This window comes from Scyliorhinus torazame, chromosome 22 (genome assembly GCF_047496885.1).
Source record: "Scyliorhinus torazame isolate Kashiwa2021f chromosome 22, sScyTor2.1, whole genome shotgun sequence".
NCBI lineage: Eukaryota > Metazoa > Chordata > Chondrichthyes > Carcharhiniformes > Scyliorhinidae > Scyliorhinus > Scyliorhinus torazame.
In genome coordinates, this window is record NC_092728.1 from 12,841,170 (window position 1) to 12,859,583 (window position 18,414).

The following is an 18,414-nucleotide window of genomic DNA, read 5'->3' on the forward strand; positions in this document are numbered from 1 at the left end:
GTGGACTCCCACTCCAAGTGGCTATCGGTCTAAGAGATGGGGACCACGACCTTGGCGGCCACGGTGGATGCCTTGCGCCAAATGTTCGCTCTTCGCGGTCCTCCGGAGTGGGGCTTCAGCCAATGGGGGAAAGGGGGGTGCACACTGAGAGGAGGCTGTGTTGTGGAGGCACCAGTCAGAGCCTGCAAGCTCTGAATTCGCTGATAGGCCCATTCTCATTCCTTGAGCCTGTCGGCAGGCGACACAGGACAACGTCGGGCCCTGATTGTTAACGTCGACTCCCCTTTAGAGAGGGCAAGCACTGTGCCAAACGTTGAGAGGTGGTGGAGATTGGAGCTGCTCGGGCAACGATCTCCTGGAGTGGTGCAAAAGCGAGGGTCGCCGACCTAACATCGGGGTGTGGGAGCCTGCGAAGTCTTCAGCGCTGGCCAGGAGGAGGCGCTGGTCAATGGCCGTCGAGGGAACGTCCAGGCCAGGACTGAGGAAGGCGGGCGGGCAACTATCAAAACAAAGAACAGGTTCCAGGCTGGGGTAAGCCAGATTAAGCCAGCAGCAGCCAGCCCGGAGCACATCTTGCCGTTGAGGCTCGAGGTCACAGGAGCAAGAGGTGTGGGCAGTGGGGAGGACATTGAAATCACGACAGATCAGTCAATATGAAGATGCACTTTGGGTACAGAGAGTTGAAGGCGAGTTAAGGGAAAGAAGCTTTAAAAGTTTTGAAATATTGAGCAGTGCCCAAACTGCACATTCATCCTCAACAACAGCATCCGCCAGAGTTTTGGTGAGTGTCATAAAAGGAGGCCATTCGGCCCATCGAGTCTGCACCGACCCTCTGAAAGAGCACCCTACCTAGACACCCCCCCCCCCCCCCACCACCTAACCCCACCTAACCTGCACGTCTTTGGACTGTGGGAGGAAACCGGAGCACCCGGAGGAAACCCACGCACACACGGGGAGAAGGTGCAGACTCCGCACAGACAGCCGGGGTCGGTATTGAACCCGGGTCCCTGGCACTGTGAGGCAGCAGTGCTAGCCACTGTGCGCAGACCAGCTCAAAGAGGAGTTTTTTTTACTGGAGTGAAGTACTGAGACGTTGTCACCACGGTCAGTTCATGTTTGCCCGCCTCGAGACACACCGCTCGCTATATTGGCCATTCCTATCGCCGTGCTGACAATAGATAGGCTTGGATTTCAATGAATCAATTACAGACTTGTCCTCGTAAGCTAAAGCGCACTAAAGTAGTTTAGCAGTGATTTGGGGGTTTTGGCGGGTGTCATTGTAAAGCTGAGGGTGGGCGGGGTGAGGAGGGCATTGACGTCATTGGGGCGGGGCTTGATGTCATTGGGGCAGGGGTTGGCGTCATTTGGAGTGGGGCTTGGTGTCATTTGGTGGGGGGCCACAATGTCACCAGTGGGGGGTGAGGGGGGGCGGGGTGTGATGTGAGGGCCCTGCAAAGAGGGAGAACGTGGGGCCCCAAACGTTTAAGTTCGCCTCTGCGTACACTGGGACAGCCCCGCACCACCCCGCGTCTAAAGGTTTTGGCCGAGAGAACCGGCCAGACCTTCAAGAATGCAACGCGGAAGCAGTCTGGCAGACCGCTGTGCTAACGATTGGCCAATTGTTTTGTTGCCGCCCAATTCAACCTCCACCACACCGCCACAGGGAGGTGGCCACACCTGCTGAACTGCTCACGATCCGTCGGCTCAGGATCCATTTAGGACCTCGTGTTTCCTAACTTGGTGGGGTGGGGGCCTCCCAGAGATGTCATCGACTGCGCAGAGGGGCAAGAGTCGCTCCGGTGGGGGGGGGGGGGGGGTTGGTTTGTAATTTGATCTCGGGGCGGCCTTGCTTGAGTGCGGCCCAGTCGGGGTCAGAGTCCCATGTGGACAATGTTAGTGGAAGGACTGTCAAAGAGCACGTCGACTGCTTGAGGAGCGGCGGGGGGGGGGGGGGGTGGGTGAGCGTGCAGTGAAGACCCCCAATTTGGAGCAAATGGGGTTGACTCCCTCCTGTAAATGTTTCTGCCCAGAAGGAGCCGATGGCTCCTGAATACACTCAACCAGCTGGGCCTGTGGAGGCCTCATGCCTTTCATCAATAAACCCATTTGTCAACTATTGGGAGCCTAGAGTGGTCTGTCTCGGGCCACCACACTTGGCAACGTCAAGACTACTTGCCAGTCGCCAGGCATTCATGAGGCCTACTTGCCGGTCGCCAGGCATTCATGAGGCCTACTTGCCGGTCGCCAGCCATTCATGAGGCCTACTCGCTGGTCGCCAGGCACTCATGAGGCCTACTCGCCGGTCGCCAGGCATTCATGAGGCCTACTTGCCGGACGCCAGGCACTCATGAGGCCTACTCGCCGGTCGCCAGGCATTCATGAGGCCTACTCGCCGGTCGCCAGGCATTCATGAGGCCTACTCGCCGGACGCTGGGCATTCACAAGGCCAACTCGCTGGGAGTTTGGCAATGTCAGGTCTGCAAAAGTGCGAAAAAGAAAAAACATGAACTCGGCACAAAAGGGATTACAGAATTTGGATCGGGAAAATCGAAGCGAGAGGCTCCTGAAAGCTTTCAAGTACTTTTTATTAAATAAATTATTTACTCAGTAACCATGCCAACTGCCAATGTCATACCTGACTGGAATTCTTATCATGTTCACTCTACTTAATCCCGACAGCCTCGAATCTCTATTTTTAATCTTCAATTCATTCTTCACAAAAAACACAGATGAGAAAAACCTTGGCACCATTATTGTATCCCCCGCAACAGAAACTCTTCTCAAAGGGAATTGGACTCAATAGTAGTCAGCATTCGATCAATCTCTACCTGCTCCGGGGAGCCACACGATCCTGGGTTCGGGCGCCCACTCCAGAAACGTGAGCCCCAGACTTAACACTCCCCAACGCCCCCACTTCCCACCCCCCCAGCTACCGTGCCCCACCCCCTCCGCCCAATCTGGTGCTACATTGTCAGAGGGTCAGTACTGAGGGAGCAATGCACTGTCGGAGGGTTAGTGCTGAGGGAGCACCGCACTGTGGGAGGGTCAGTGCTGAGGGAGCGCCGCACTGTCGGAGGGTCAGTGCTGAGGGAGCGCCGCACTGTCCGAGAGTCAGTACTGAGGGAGCGCCGCACTGTCGGAGGGTCAGTACTGAGGGAGCTCTGCACTGTGAGACGGTCAGTGCTAAGGGAGCACTGCACTGTCGGAGGGTCAGTACTGAGGGAGTGCCGCACTGTCAGAGGGTCAGTGCCGAGGGAGCTCTGCACTGTGAGAGGGTCAGTGCTAAGGGCGCACTGCACTGTCGGAGGGTCAGTACTGAGGGAGCGCCGCACTGTCGGAGGGTCAGTACTGAGGGAGCGTCGCCGTGTCGGAGGGTCAGTGCTGAGGGAGTGCCGCACTATCAGAGGGTCAGTGCGAAGGGAGCACTGCACTGTCGGAGGGTCAGTGCTGAGGGAGTGCCTCACTGTCGGAGGGTCAGTGCTGACGGAGTGCCGTTATGTCAGAGGGTCGGTGCTGAGGGAGCGCTGCACTGTCGGAGGTTCAGTGCTGAGGGAGATCTGCACTGTCGGAGGGTCAGTGCTGAGGGAGGGCCGCACTGTCGGAGGGTCGGTGCTGAGGGAGCGCCGCACTGTCAGAGGGTCAGTGCTGAGGGAGGGCTGCACTGTCGGAGGGTCGGTGCTGAGGGAGCACTGTTGGAGGGTCAGTGCTGAGGGAGCGCCGCACTGTCAGAGGTTTAGTGCTGAGGGAGCGCCGCACTGTCGGAGGGTCAGTGCTGAGGGAGCACCGCACTGTCGGAGGGTCAGTGCTGAGGTAGCACTGCACTGTCAGAGGGTCAGTGCTGAGGGAGTGCCGCACTGTCGGAGGGTCAGTGCTGAGGGAGCACCGCACTGTCAGAGGGTCAGTGCTGAGGGAGCGCCGCACTGTCGGAGGGTCAGTACTGAGGGAGTGCCGCACTATCAGAGGGTCAGAGCTAAGGGAGCACTGCACTGTCGGAGGGTCAGTGCTGAGGGAGTGCCTCACTGTCGGAGGGTCAGTGCTGACGGAGTGCCGTTATGTCAGAGGGTCGGTGCTGAGGGAGCGCTGCACTGTCGGAGGTTCAGTGCTGAGGGAGATCCGCACTGTCGGAGGGTCAGTGCTGAGGGAGCGCCGCACTGTCGGAGGGTCGGTGCTGAGGGAGCACTGTCAGAGGGTCAGTGCTGAGGGAGCACCGCACTGTTGGAGGGTCAGTGCTGAGGGAGCGCCGCACTGTCAGAGGGTCAGTGCTGAGGGAGCGCCAAACTGTCGGAGGGTCAGTGCTGAGGGAGGGCCGCACTGTCAGAGGGTCAGTGCTGAGGTAGCACTGCAATGTCAGAGGGTCAGTGCTGAGGTAGCACTGCACAGTCGGAGGGTCAGTTCTGAGGGAACACCGCACTGTCGGAGGGTCAGTGCTGAGGGAGCGCCGCACTGTCAGAGGGTCAGTGCTGAGGGAGCTCCGCACTGTCGGAGGGTCAGCACTGAGGGAGTGCCGCACTGTCAGAGGGTCAGTGCTGAGGGAGCGCCGCACTGTTGGAGGGTCAGTTCTGAGGGAACACCGCACTGTCGGAGGGTCAGTTCTGAGGGAACACCGCACTGTCGGAGGGTCAGTGCTGAGGGAGCGCCGCACTGTCGGAGGGTCAGTGCTGAGGGAGTGCCGCACTGTCGGAGGGTCAGTGCTGAGGGAGTGCTGCACTGTCGGAGGGTCAGTGCTGAGGGAGCGCCGCACTGTCGGAGGGTCAGTGCTGAGGGAGCGCCGCACTGTCGGAGGGTCAGTGCTGAGGGAGCGCTGCACTGTCAGAGGGTCAGTACTGAGGGAACACCGCACTGTCGGAATGTCGGTGCTGAGGGAGTGCCGCACTGTCGGAGGGTCAGTGCTGAGGGAGCGCCGCACTGTCGGAGGGTCTGTGCTGAGGGAGCGCTGCACTGTCGGAGGGTCAGTTCTGAGGGAGCGCCGCACTGTCGGAGGGTCAGTGCTGAGGGGGCGCCGCACTGTCGGAGGGTCTGTGCTGAGGGAGCGCTGCACTGTCGGAGGGTCAGTTCTGAGGGAGCGCCGCACTGTCGGAGTAGTTTTTTCGGATGTAACATTGAACTCGAGGCGCCTGTCTGCCATCTCATGTGGATGCACCAGACTGACGGACACTATTGGAAGACGAGCTTGTGCAAGTGCGAACGATGGGGATGTTCCTCCCCAGGTTCCGCGGCCCAATATTCACCCTTCTACCAACATCGCTGCTCGACACTCATTCCCAGGCGCAATATTCAAAAAACCACGCTGGCCCCACCTGCACCCTACCCCAAACCCTTTGATTGAATCCAAGCTGCCATTGAAAACCTTCAATCTCTCTGTCTACTCAAGAGCCATCAACATCTCATCACCAAGACAACCTTGTGGCTTCCCGGCCCTAGCGACCTCACACCCTTGGATTAGGGTTAAAGTTAAGGTTAGGGTTAGAGTATTAATAATCTTCATTAGTGTCACAACTAGTCTTACATTAACGCTGCAATGAGGTTACTGTGAAAATCCCCTCGTCGCCACATTCCAGCACTTGTTCGGGTACACAGCGGGAGAATTCAGAACGTCCAAATGACCCAACAGCACGTCTTTCGGGACTTGTGGGGGGAAACCGGAGCACCCGGAGGAAACTCACGCAGACACGGGGAGAACATGCAGACTCCGCACAGACAGTGACCCAAGCCGGGAATCGAACCTGGGACCCTGTCGCTGTGAAGCAACAGTGCTAACCATGGTGCTACCGTGCTAAATTAGCTTGGACGACATTAGGGATTAAGGTTCGGGGTAGTGTTAGGGGTGAGGAGTTGGGGGTTGATGTTAGGTTTCGGGTTAGGATTAGTGTTAAGGTTAAGGATAGGGTTAGTGTTAGGGGCTAAGGTAAGGGTTAGGCTTAGTGGGTATGGTTAGGAGTTAAGGTTAGGGATAGGGTTACGGTTCAGGTGAAGGTTAACGGTTTGGAAAAGGATTAGAGTTTGGGGTAGCATTTTGAGTTAGGGATTAGGGTTGAGGTTAGGGGTTAAAGGTTAGTGGTGAGGGCAAGGATTAGGGTTGCAGTTAGGGATTTAGGGTTAAGGTTAAGGTTAGGCTTGGGGTTCAGGTAAGGGGTTAGGGGTTAAGGGTTAAGATTAATGTTGGGGCTAGGAGTTGGGACTGGGGTTAGGGGTTAAGGGTGAAGGGTTAGGTTTAAGTCTTGTGCAGAACTGTTGTCCGATGCCGGTCGGGGGCCGTCGAAAGAGGCCCCCGCGGCGATTCTCCGCGGGCGACCGCCTGAGTTCCCGCCGGCGTGGTTCACGTATGGTTCCACCCGGCGCGCGATCTGGGGGAGGGGGGGGTGCTACTTCCTAGGCGCCGGCCCGCTGTGTGGGTCCGCCATGTCGTGCGGGGCCAGCGCCGCAGCCGGCCGCCGCGCCCATGCGCAGAGCCGCGGCCAGAAGTGCAGGGCCCCATATTGGCAGCCTGCTAGCCCCCTCTAAAATGGAGAATCACCCCGGGCATTCTAGAGAAAAGACCGGAGTGATTCGCGCCCATTTTCCCGCGGGCGTGAGGACAATAGCCCCATTATTGGAGAATCCCGCCCATTGTTCCTGAGTGTCCTTTATTTTGGGTTGGTGCTTGACGGGTTGTAAGTGTGTGGCGGTGGGGTTTAGGGGATGGTAGTTGGGGGTTTGTGGCGGAGCATTATGGTTAGGTCTCATGGATAGGCATTACGGTTTGGCCTTACGGTTACGCTTTAGGGATAGGCATTATGGTTAGGCCTCATGGACAGGCATTAGGATTAGGACTTGCGGTTAGGCTTTAGGGATAGGCATTATGGTTAGGCCTCATGGACAAGTATTAGGATTAGGCCTTGCGGTTAGGCTTTAGGGCTGGGCATTATGGTTAGGCCTCATGGATAGGCATTAGGATTAGACCTTGTGGTTAGGCTTTAGTGATAGGCATTCTGATTAGGCCTCATGGATAGGCATTAGGGTTTGGCCTTGCGGTTAGGCTTTAGGGCTGGGCATTATGGTTAGGCCTCATGGATAGGCATTAGGATTAGGCCTTGTGGTTAGGCTTTAGTGATAGGCATTATGATTAGGCCTCATGGATAGACATTACGGTTTGGCCTTACGATTAGTCTTTCGGGATAGGCGTTATGGTTAGGCCTCATGGATAGGCATTAGGGTGGGCAGTAACCCGAACCCTAATGTGGTCAACTCTCAACTGTCACATAAAATGGCCCTAGAAAGACCGCTAATTCAAGGGTAATTAGGGTAGGGCCGCTAAGGGGCTATAAAAATGCAAGTCTTTCGTTCTCAAGCGATCAAGGTCTCCCGCTGACCCTGATAGCTGGATGTGGCTCATCCAAGAACAGGCATTGCATCTCTCTCGGAAGATGACAGACACTTGACCGCAGTTTCCCACTCTTGCCTTACCCCAGCATTATCATGGAAAATAAACGCTCATGGTTTAGGGGGAACATATTAGCCTGGATAGAAGATTGGCTGAAAGACAGAACACAGAATGGGTCTTTTTCTGATTGGTGAGTGCTGGGGCCTCAACTGTTTACAATTTACATCGATGATTTAGATGAGGGGAGCGAAGGGACGGTCACTAAGTCAGCAGAAGACACCAAGGCGGGTGGGACCGTATGCTGCGAAGAAGACATAAGGAGGCGACAGCCGGATATACATAGATTGAGTGAGTGGGCGCAAATCTGGTGGGGGGTAGGATCTGTTTTCAAATTGGGAGGGGGTTTAGGACAGGGATGAGGGGAACTTGCTTTTTCTCGGAGAGTTCTGCACCTTTGGAAGGCAGTGGAGGCAGGCGGGTGGGTTGGGGGGGGGGGGGGGTGTCACTGAATATCTTTAAGGTGGAGATAGACAAGTTCTTGTCGGGCATGGTTATCGGCAGAGGGGGGAGAGGGGGGTAAGTGGGGAATTTGAAACGCAAACCGACCAGGCCGTGACGTGGAGCAGAACCAATGGGCCGAATGGCTTATTTCTGCTCCTGCTTCGTAGGTTTGTACGTCCGCCCCCTCCCCCCCTCCGCCCCCACCCCCTCCGCCACCCGCTCCACTCACATGCGCAACAAGGCAATCTCATTCTCCAGCACGGCCTCCCTGCCCTGCAGGATGTCCTTGACGATGCACTTCACCGCAAACAGCCCTTTCGATTGGCGGTCTTCGGCCAACATGACTTCGGAGAAGGCGCCCCTGCAGAGGGAAAGGCAGGCAGAAGAGGCAGCGTTTAAAAGAGGGGGCGGGGGGGGGGGGGAGGTCGGCACAGCAGCGTGACGATTTACATAGAAAAAACTGAATGTCGAAGGCCCACACAAGCCCGCTTGGACCACCGTGTTGTGCCAACACTGGGCAGGATTGAGCGCCAGGCGAAGGACGGGTAGAGTCTGTTATAACCCGCACAAGGTCTCAAGGGGCAGGGTTGACCCACGACCCCCGTGGAGCCGGCAGAATACGGGCCCCCCCGATACGGTGGGGGGGGGGGGGCGGGCCTTCATACGGTTCACGTATATAAATAGAGTCGGCCAGTCAGGCACCAACCAGAGAAGACCCAGTAGGGGACTACTGGAGCTGTACATAATCGTCAACACGTTAAATAAATGCGTTTGTTTTCTCCACAACTGGCTGTGGTCTCCTTTCGTTGTCCCCTTACAAAAGTCTGGAATTCTCATCCTGCAATCGGTGCCGGGTCAGTTAATTCTAAATCTGTCAGATTGAGAGATTTTTGTTATCCAAAGGTATTAAAGGATATGGGGGAGGGGTGGGGGGAATCAGGTCACAGATTGTGCAGGATCTCATTGAATGGGGGAACAGGCTTGAGAGGGGCTGAATGGCTTGTTCCCATTCCCCTCCCTATCTCTCTCTCTTTCCCTGTCTCTCTCTCCTTCCCTGTCTCTCTCTGTCTCTCTCTCCTTCCCTGTCTCTCTCTGTCTCTCTCTCTCCTTCCCTGTCTCTCTCTCTCTCTCCTTCCCTGTCTCTCTCTGTCTCTCTCTCCTTCCCTGTCTCTCTCTCTCTCTCCCTCCTTGTCTCCCTCTCTCTCTGTCTCTCTCTCTCAGTCTCTCTCCCTCTCTCTCCCTGTCTCTCTCTCTCTGTCTCTCTCATTCTGTCTCTCTCTCTCCCTCCTTGTGTCTCTCCCTCTCTGACTCTCTGTCTCTCTCACTCCCTCCCTGTCTGTCCTTCTCCAACTCTCCGTTTCTCTCACTCCCTCTGTCTTTCTGTCTCTCGCTCTCTGTCTCCCTCACTCTCTCCATGTGTCTCTTTCTCTATCTCTCTCTCTCTCTATTTTGCTCTCTCATTCTCTGTTCCCCTCTCTCTATCTCTCACTCTCTTTATCTCTCCTCTCTCTGCTCCGATCTCTCTCTCTCTGTCTTTGACTTTCATTCTCTCTCACTATCTCCATCTCTCCCGCTCTGTCTCTATATATCCATCCCCCTTTCTCTCTCTCTCTTTATCTATCTTTCTGTGCCTCTATCTTTCTCTATCTATCAGTCTCTATCTTTCTGTGCCTCTCTATATTTCTACCCCTCTCTATCTCTCTAATAATAATCTTTATTGTCACAAGTAGGCTTACATTAACACTGCAATGAAGTTACTGGGAAAATCCCCTCGTCGCCACATTCCGGCGCTTGTTCGGGTACACAGAGGGAGAATTCAAAATGTCCAATCCACCTAACAGCACGTCTTTTAGGACTTGTGGGAGGAAACCGGAGCACCCGGAGGAAACCCACGCAGACACGGGGAGAACGTGCAGACTCCGCACAGACAGTGACCCAAGCCGGGAATCGAACCTGGGACCTTGGTGCGGTGAAGCAACAGTGCTAACCACTGTGCTCCCGTGCTATCTGTATATCCCTACTCCTCTCTATCTCTCTGTGTCTTTCTATATCTCTGCCTCTCTCTATATCTCTACCTCTCGCTATCTCTCTCTGTCTTTCTATATCTCTACCACTCTCTATATCTCTACCCCTCTCTATCTCTCTCTGTCTACCTCTCTCACAGTCTCTCTCTGTCTATCCCAGCGAGGTTCCAGTTATACTCTGTGATTCCCCACTCTGTCAGCCTGATCTGATAGAGAGCGCTGGAACACTGCAGGGTAACAACCCTCTCACACTCTCCGAATACTAATCACACTGCTGCAACATGTTAATGATCACCCACACAAGATATTCTGGATGCTTCTTTCTCCAAAGTAAAACAACTCGTCTGTCCTCCTCCTCAGAACCTGACCTGCAAGACAGTTTTCCAATTCCCACTCTCATTATCACTGTTCAGACTTTGGTATTGTACCAACTATTGTCTCTCTCCCTGTGTGTCTCTCTCTCCCAGTCTTTGTCTCTCTCCCTCACTCTTGCTGTCTCTCTCTCTCTCTGTCTTTGCCTCTCTCTCTGTCTCTCGCTGTCTCTCTCGCTTTCGCTTTTTTAATATAAATTTAGATGCCCAATTAATTTTTTCCAATTAAGGGGCAATTTAACCTGCCCTGCACATCTTGTGGGGGCGAAACCCACGCGAACATGGGGAGAATGTGCAAACACCACACGGACAGTGACCCAGAGCCGGGATCGAACCTGGGACCTCGGCGCCGTGAGGCAGCAGTGCTAACCACTGCGCCATCGTGCTGCCCTTTCTCTCCGTCTCTCTCTCTATCCCTATCCCTCTCTGTCAAGCTCTGTGTCTCACTTTCTGTCTTTGTCTCTCTCGCTCACCCCCTCTCGCTCTCTTCCCCCCCCCCCCAGTCTCACTCTCTCCATTTTCACCTCTCTTTGTCTCTCTGTTTATCTCTCCCACCCTCTATCTCTCTCCCTCGACCTCCTTTTTCTGTCTCTCTTTTTGTGTCTCACTCTTTTTCTCACTCTCTATTTCTTTCAGGTTCTCATTCACAATCGCATTTCCTCTCTCTATTTGCCACTCTGTCCTTTGGTCTCTCTCTCTCTCTCTCTCTGTTTCCATGTTTCTCTCTCTATCTCCCACCCCCTCTCACTCTCTGACCACCTCCTTCGCTCTCTCTCTAAAAGAAGATTCACACCACTCCGGAAAGTTGACTCTGTCTCTGCACAGAGATTTTCCACGTTTATTTCAAATTGACTATTATCCTTTTATTTCTTCACCGTCTCTCTTACTTTATCTGTCTCTCAGAGAATCATCGAATTTACAGTGCAGGAGGCCATTCGGCCCATCGGGCCTACACCAGCCCTAGGCCTCCACCCTATCCCCGTAACTCCACCTCACCTTTTTTGGACACTGAGGGGCAATTTAGCACGGCCAATCCACCTAACCTGCACATCTTTGGACTGTGGAGGAAGCCAGAGCACCCGGAGGAAACCCACGCAGACACGGGGAGACCGTGCAGACTCCGTGTCACTGACCCTATAACATAACCGAGGGGTGGCCTCCCTATCTCTTTTCCTCTCTCGGTCTCCCTCTCTCACTCACTCTCTCGGTTTCTGCCTTACTCTCTGTCTCTCTCTCTGTTTCTCTATCTGGCTCCCCCTCTCTCCCTGTCTCTTTCTCTCTATCTCTCTCTTTGTCTCTGTCATAATATACACCAGTATATTATGGTGCAGACACACACACTGATGGACACGCAGTGGGACCAATCAGCATACACAACACCGCAGCCAATCACCAGTGAGAGCACACGCACTGTAAAGACAGGGGACAGGAGAGTTCCCGCTCATTCTAGTAGCAGCCAGCTCGGAGCACAGAGCTCACAGCCTGCAACACAGACATTCACCATGTGCTGAGTGCATCACCTGGTTAGGACTAGGCAAGGGTCAACAGTTAAAGCTGGTATTGCATTTACCCACAGTTCAAGTATGTTAATATAGTTAACCTCATAATAAAATAGAGTTGCACCACTTCCAGTGTTGGTGACCTGTTTGTGATCCGGAACACCCAACACGACATGGTACAAGGAGTGGTTGCATACTAGCACTTCTGAGACCCACCTGCAACTAATCAGCATTCCGGCATCCTGAAGTATGGAGAACATCAACCCGCCGCCGCCGCTCCGCACCGCCGGCAATCTCGGGGTCAATTGGAAGATTTTCAAACAGCGCTTCCAGCTCTTCCTCGAAGCCATGGACAGGGAGAACGCCTCGGACACCAGGAAGATTGCTCTGCTCCTCTCCACGGCCGGGCAACACGCCATCCACATCTTCAACTCCCTCACATTCGCAGACGACGAGGACAAGACAAAGTACAAGACGGTTCTCCTCAAATTCGACCCACTTCAGCATAGAGGTCAATGAAAGCTTCGAAAGATACCTGTTCCAGCAGCGTTTGCAGGGTAAGGACGAGCCTTTCCAATCCTTTTTAACACACCTCCGCATCCTTGCGCAGCCCTGCGGCTACGGGCCCACCTCCGACTCCGTGATACGCGACCAGATCGTATTTGGTGTTCTGTCGGACCCCCTCAAAATTAAGTCAGCAGCTCCTCAAAATTAAGCAACTCACCCGAGCGATTGCCATCGAGACCTGTGTCCTGCATGAAAATGCCACCAGCCGGTACTCCCACATACAGGCGGCTGAAATGGCGCGGCAAGGTCCCCACGAGGCAGAACGGGTCCAAACAATTGAACACCTCCAAGGCTGCAGCCTGGATGAGGGCGGCCATTTTGCGCGCTCTTCGCGGCCCACCGCGCTTGTACGCGCCAAACGAGGGGACGGTGACGTGGAGAAATGTGATGCGCAGGACTGCACCACGCAGGACCGCACCACGCATGCGCGGTGACGCAACGAGCGTACTGACGTCACGACGTGCGGCAACTGTGGCTCCGCCCATTTAAAGCAGCAATGTCCTGCAAAATCGCGACAATGCCTACGATGTGGCAGACTTGGCCACTATGCTGCCTGCTGTCGAGCAGCTCAGCCTGCCAATTCGCATTGTTTCAGCCAGCCTCGCAGGAACGTTCGGGCAATTCAACCCACCTTCACCGAGTCCGATTCCGACTTCCCGCAGATCAGTGACACCGAGGACCCGAGGGAGCCTTTTCGAGTCGCTGTTATAACAAAGAACAGGCTGTCCCCGAATCAAAACCACCAGCCGCTGTCGGTGCACAGCATTGATCCAGACGACGAGTGGTGTGCCACCCTGACGGTCAACCGGTCCCAGATACGATTCCGCCTGGACACTGGTGCTTCCGCTAATCTCCTAGCGTGGTCAGACTTTCAGACCCTTGGGGTTAAACCAACCATTCTTCCGTCGACCTGCCAACTAGTTGACTACAATGGCAACGTCATTCCTGCTACCGGTTTATGCCAACTCAAAGTGATGCACAACTCGCAAAAAGCCATCCTTCCCTTCGAGATCGTGGGCTCCTCGAAGGACTCTCTGCTAGGCGCACAGGCGTGCAAACTCCTAAAACTCGTTCAACGAGTACACTCTCTCTCTCCAGAGGACACGTCTGCCTTCCAGGATGCAGACTTCAGGGCGCAACTCAATGCCATCATCGACCAGCACCGGGACATTTTCGAAGGCATGGGCACGCTTCCATACACTTACAAAATCCTGCTCAAACAAGACGTCACGCACCTCGCAGAGTCCCAGCACCCCCAAGGACCGCCTCAAGCAGCAGCTGCAGGACCTCCAGGACAAAGGAGTGCTCTCCAGAGTGACGGAACCAACCGACTGGGTCAGTTCCACGGTGTGCGTAAAGAAGCCTTCCGGCGAGCTCCGGATCTGCATTGACCCAAAGGATCTGAATCGGAACATAATGAGGGAGCATTACCCTATCCCCAAGCGCGAGGAGATCACATGCGAGATGGCTCGGGCCAACAGCTTCACCAAACTTGACGCCTCGAAAGGATTCTGGCAAATTCAACTCGACAGGTCCAGCAGAAAGCGGTGTACCTTTAATACCCTGTTTGGCAGATACTGCTACAACAGGATGCTGCTTGGGATTATATCGGCATCAGAAGTATTCCACCGGATCATGGAGCAAATGATGGAGGGCATTGAGGGTGTGCGCGTCTATGTTGACGACATCATCATTTGGTCCTCCACCCCGCAGGAGCATATCAGTCGCCTCCAGCGCGTTTTCAAACGAATACGGGACCAAGGCCTTCGCCTCAACAGAGCCAAATGTTCCTTCGGCCAGACGGAACTCGAGTTCCTCGGGGACCACATCTCCCGGTTGGGTGTGCGGCCGGATGCGGACAAGATGGCAGCCATCATGGCCATGCAGAAGCCAGCGGATAAGGCGGCGGTCCTCCGATTTTTGGGCATGGTCAACTTCCTGGGGAAGTTCATCCCCAACCTCGCCTCCCATACCACAGCTCTCCGGAACCTGGTCAGGAAGACGACAGACTTCCAATGGCTTCTGCCCACGAGTGCGAATGGGAGGAGCTTAAGATCAAGCTTACCACGGCCCCGGTATTGGCATTTTTTGATCCCACGAAGGAAACAAAAATTTCAACGGATGCCAGCCAATCCGGCATTGGGGCGGTGCTCCTGCAACGCGATGAGGCCTCATCACGGGCCCCCGTTGCATATGCGTCACGTGCCATGACCCCCACGGAACAGCGCTACGCGCAGATCGAAAAGAGCCTGTTGACTGGGGTCGACAAATTTCATGATTATGTGTATGGCCTCCCCCAATTCACAGTCGAGATCGACCATCGCCCGCTGGTCAATATTACACAAAAAGACCTGAATGATATGACCCCTCGCCTCCAGCGCATTCTGCTTAAACTCTGGCAGTACGATTTCCAGCTCCTATACACCCCGGGCAAGGACCTGATCATAGCCGACGCTCTCTCCAGGGCAGTCAACACCCCGTGTGACCCAGAGGGGTTCGTCTGCCAGGTTGACGCCCATGTGGCCTTCACGGCCTCCAATCACCGGCCACGGATGAACGCCTTATCCACATTCGCCGCGAGACTGCGGCTGACCCCCTACTACAGTGTGTCATGCGCCACATGACGGACGGGTGGCTCAAGGGCCAATGCCCGCAGTTCTACAATATCAGGGACGATCTGGCGGTAGTCGATGGTGTCCTCCTGAAGCTGGACCGCATCGTGATCCCGCACAGCATGCGCAAGCTCGTCTTGGAACAGCTACACGAGGGCCATCTTGGCGTGGAGAAGTGCCGACGGAGGGCCCGAGAGGCTGCGTACTGGCCCGGCATCGATGAGGACATCGCCAACACAGTGCTCAACGGCCCCACCTGTCAGCGGTTCCAGCCGGCCCAACCACGTGAGACCCTTCAGCCCCATGAGTTGGTCACGTCCCCTTGGTCTAAGGTCGGCGTTGACCTGTTCCATGCGCTCGGCAGGGACTATGTTCTGATTGTAGACTATTTTTCGAACTACCCGGGGGTCGTACGCCTGCACGACATCACATCATCGACGGTCATCTGTGCCTGCAAGGAGACCTTTGCTCGTCACGGCATCCCACTGACTGTGATGTCGGACAATGGCCCCTGCTTCGCGAGCCAGGAATGGTCCAACTTTGCCAGCAGGTCCAACTTTGTGCATGTGACATCCAGTCCCCTGCACCCCCAATCCAATGGCAAAGCGGAAAAGGGCGCCCTCATCGTCAAACGGCTCCTCTGCAAGGCTGCCGATGCAGGATCCGACTTCTACCTCGCCCTGCTGGCCTATCGCTCGGCCCCACTCTCCACGGGCCTGTCGCCAGCCCAGCTGCTCATGGGTCGCACCCTCAGGACCACGGTGCCGTCCATTCACGTCCCAGACCTCGACCACGTTCCGGTCCTTCAGCGGATGCAACAGTCTTGTGCACAACACAAGGCGGCTCATGACGCTCGGGCTCCCTGCTCTGGCGCCGATGACAACGTCCACATCCATCTTCCGGAGGGTGGCTGGTCTGCAACTGCTGTGGTTCTTCGGCAGGTGTCTCCCCGCTCGTTCCTGGTTCGTCTGCCAGATGGTTCCATTCGCCGCCGCAATCGGCGTGCCCTTCGTCTCGTTCCACGCTCGCTACGTGATCCTCCACCGGTGCCACGCCCTCCTGTTGTCCCCAACCTGGACTATGTGGAGATTCCGAATACTCTGCATCCTCCTCACTCTGCCGTGGCCCAGCCCGTTCCTCAGCCGGTGACCCCTGACCCACCCTTGAGGCGGTCAACCAGAATTCGTCGCCCACCTCAGAGACTTGACTTACGAGTTTTACGATGTTGGACTCTTTGATCTGTTCTGTTTCATCGTTCCAGTAGTTTGTATATAATGTTCATTTCGTTGTTGGTGTGACACCCTGTTTCTCTGCACCAGGCACCTTCCCGTGTAAATAGATTAGCCTCATGTACATAGTCATGTAAATAACACGCACACACATAGTCAGGTACATTCACTGCACGATATTTATTGTCACGCAGGCACATGTTCTTTATATAAAAGGGGGGATGTCATAATACACACCAGTATATTATGGTGCAGACACACACACACACTGATGGACATGCAGTGGGACCAATCAGCATACACAACACCGCAGCCAATCACCAGTGAGAGCACACGCACTGTAAAGACAGGGGACAGGAGAGGTCCTGCTCATTCTAGTAGCAGCCAGCTCGGAGCACAGAGCTCACAGCCTGCAACACAGACATTCACCATGTGCTGAGTGCATCACCTGGTTAGGACTAGGCAAGGGTCAACAGTTAAAGCTGGTGTTGCATTTACCCACAGTTCAAGTATGTTAATATAGTTAACCTCATAATAAAATAGAGTTGCACCACTTCCAGTGTTGGTGACCTGTTTGTGATCCAGAACACCCAATACATCAGGAGAGAGAGTGAGAGAGAGAGAGAGAGTGAGATAGAGAGAGTGATGCACTATCAATTTATTACACAGAGATGTGTGGCCTCCTACAACTGCTGCCGAAATGGCTGCTGTTCAGAGAGCACACACATTTATACTCCGCCTACTGGGCAGAGCCAGCAGGCAGGGATCTACCCCCGTACCTGTAGTACAGGGGCCTTACCGTAATACCCTTATAGACAATATAATACCACAGTGGTGACTACCACAGAGAGACAGAGAGAGAGACAGAGAGAGAGAGAGAGAAGGAAAGAGACAAGGAGAGAGAGAGAGACAGGAGAGAGAGACAGACAGACAGAGAGAGAGAGAGAGAGACAGAGAGAGAGAGAGACAGAGGCAGAGAGAGACAGAGGCAGAGAGAGACAGAGTGAGGGAGACAGAGTGAGGGAGACAGAGCGAGGGAGACAGAGCGAGGGAGACAGAGAGAGGGAGACTGAGAGAGGGAGACAGAGAGAGGGAGACAGAGAGAGGGAGACAGAGAGAGGGAGACAGAGAGAGAGAGACAGAGAGAGGGAGACAGAGAGAGGGAGACAGAGAGAGGGAGACAGAGAGAGGGAGACAGAGAGAGGGAGACAGAGAGAGGGAGACAGAGAGAGGGAGACAGAGAGAGGGAGACAGAGAGGGGGAGAGAGGGAGACAGAGAGAAAGAGAGAGAGAGACAGAGACAGAGAGAAGGAAAGAGACAGAGAGAAGGAAAGAGACAAGGAGAGAGAGAGACAGAGCAAGAGAGAGAGAGAGAGAGAGAGAGAGACAGAGCAAGAGAGAGAGAGAGAGAGAGAGAGCGACAGAGCGAGAGAGAGAGACAGAGAGAGAATGAAGGAAAGAGACAAGGAGAGACAAGGAGAGAGAGGGAGACAGAGCGAGAGAGAGAGAGAGAGAGAGAGAGAGAGAGACAGAGAGAGAGACAGAGACAGAGACAGAGAGAGAGACAGAGAGAGAGAGAGACAGAGAGAGAGCGAGACAGAGAGAGAGAGAGAAGGAAAGAGACAAGGAGAGAGAGAGACAGAGAGAGAACAAAGGAAAGAGACAAGGAGAGAGACAAGGAGAGAGAGAGAGAGCGAGAGAGAGAGACAGAGCGAGAGAGACAGAGCGAGAGAGAGAGACAGAGCGAGAGAGAGAGACAGAGCGACAGAGAAAGAGAGAGAGAGACAGAGAGAGAGGGAGAGAAGGAAAGAGACAAGGAGAGAGACAAGGAGAGAGAGACAGAGCAAGAGACAGAGAGAATGAAGGAAAGAGACAAAGAGAGAGACAAGGAGAGAGAGACAGAGAGAGAGAGAGACAGAGCGACAGAGAAAGAGAGAGAGAGAGAGAGAGACAGAGAGAAGTGTCGTGTTCGGTACACTGGTCTAACACTGGCTGCAACAGGGTGCAGCTTAGATCAGAAAGATACTCCAGACCTTGAAGTTAGTTCAATCAGGTTTATTGAACTAATAGCACAGTTAGCACAGTTCTCTGTGAGTTCGACTCTCTGCTAACCTGAGTGTGGTTACTCTGTCTGACTGAACCAGACTAGCTCTTAGCCACGTGGTGGAGGTGTGAGATTGTAACAACATCCTTGACTGACTCTCTAGATGTTCATCAGTGGAAAGAGGTGGAGTGTGAGTGCCTCGTGTCT

The 18,414-nt window shown here is 54.6% G+C and overlaps 2 protein-coding genes across 2 annotated transcripts in view; both read right to left on the bottom strand.

Moving 5' to 3' along the window:
• The window catches only part of LOC140398917 (calcium/calmodulin-dependent protein kinase type 1-like), a 56,981-nt gene extending 48,761 nt beyond the window's left edge, over nucleotides 1-8,220 (bottom strand). The window contains exon 1 of the mRNA XM_072487905.1: nucleotides 8,091-8,220. Coding sequence (XP_072344006.1) covers nucleotides 8,091-8,203 — 113 coding nt within the window. The 5' untranslated portion in view covers nucleotides 8,204-8,220. The remainder of the gene's footprint in view (nucleotides 1-8,090) is intronic.
• Nucleotides 8,221-8,726: 506 nt separating this feature from the next.
• Nucleotides 8,727-18,414, bottom strand: part of fgd1 (FYVE, RhoGEF and PH domain containing 1) — a 138,216-nt gene continuing 128,528 nt past the window's right edge. The window contains exon 18 of the mRNA XM_072489010.1: nucleotides 8,727-8,732. Coding sequence (XP_072345111.1) covers nucleotides 8,727-8,732 — 6 coding nt within the window. The remainder of the gene's footprint in view (nucleotides 8,733-18,414) is intronic.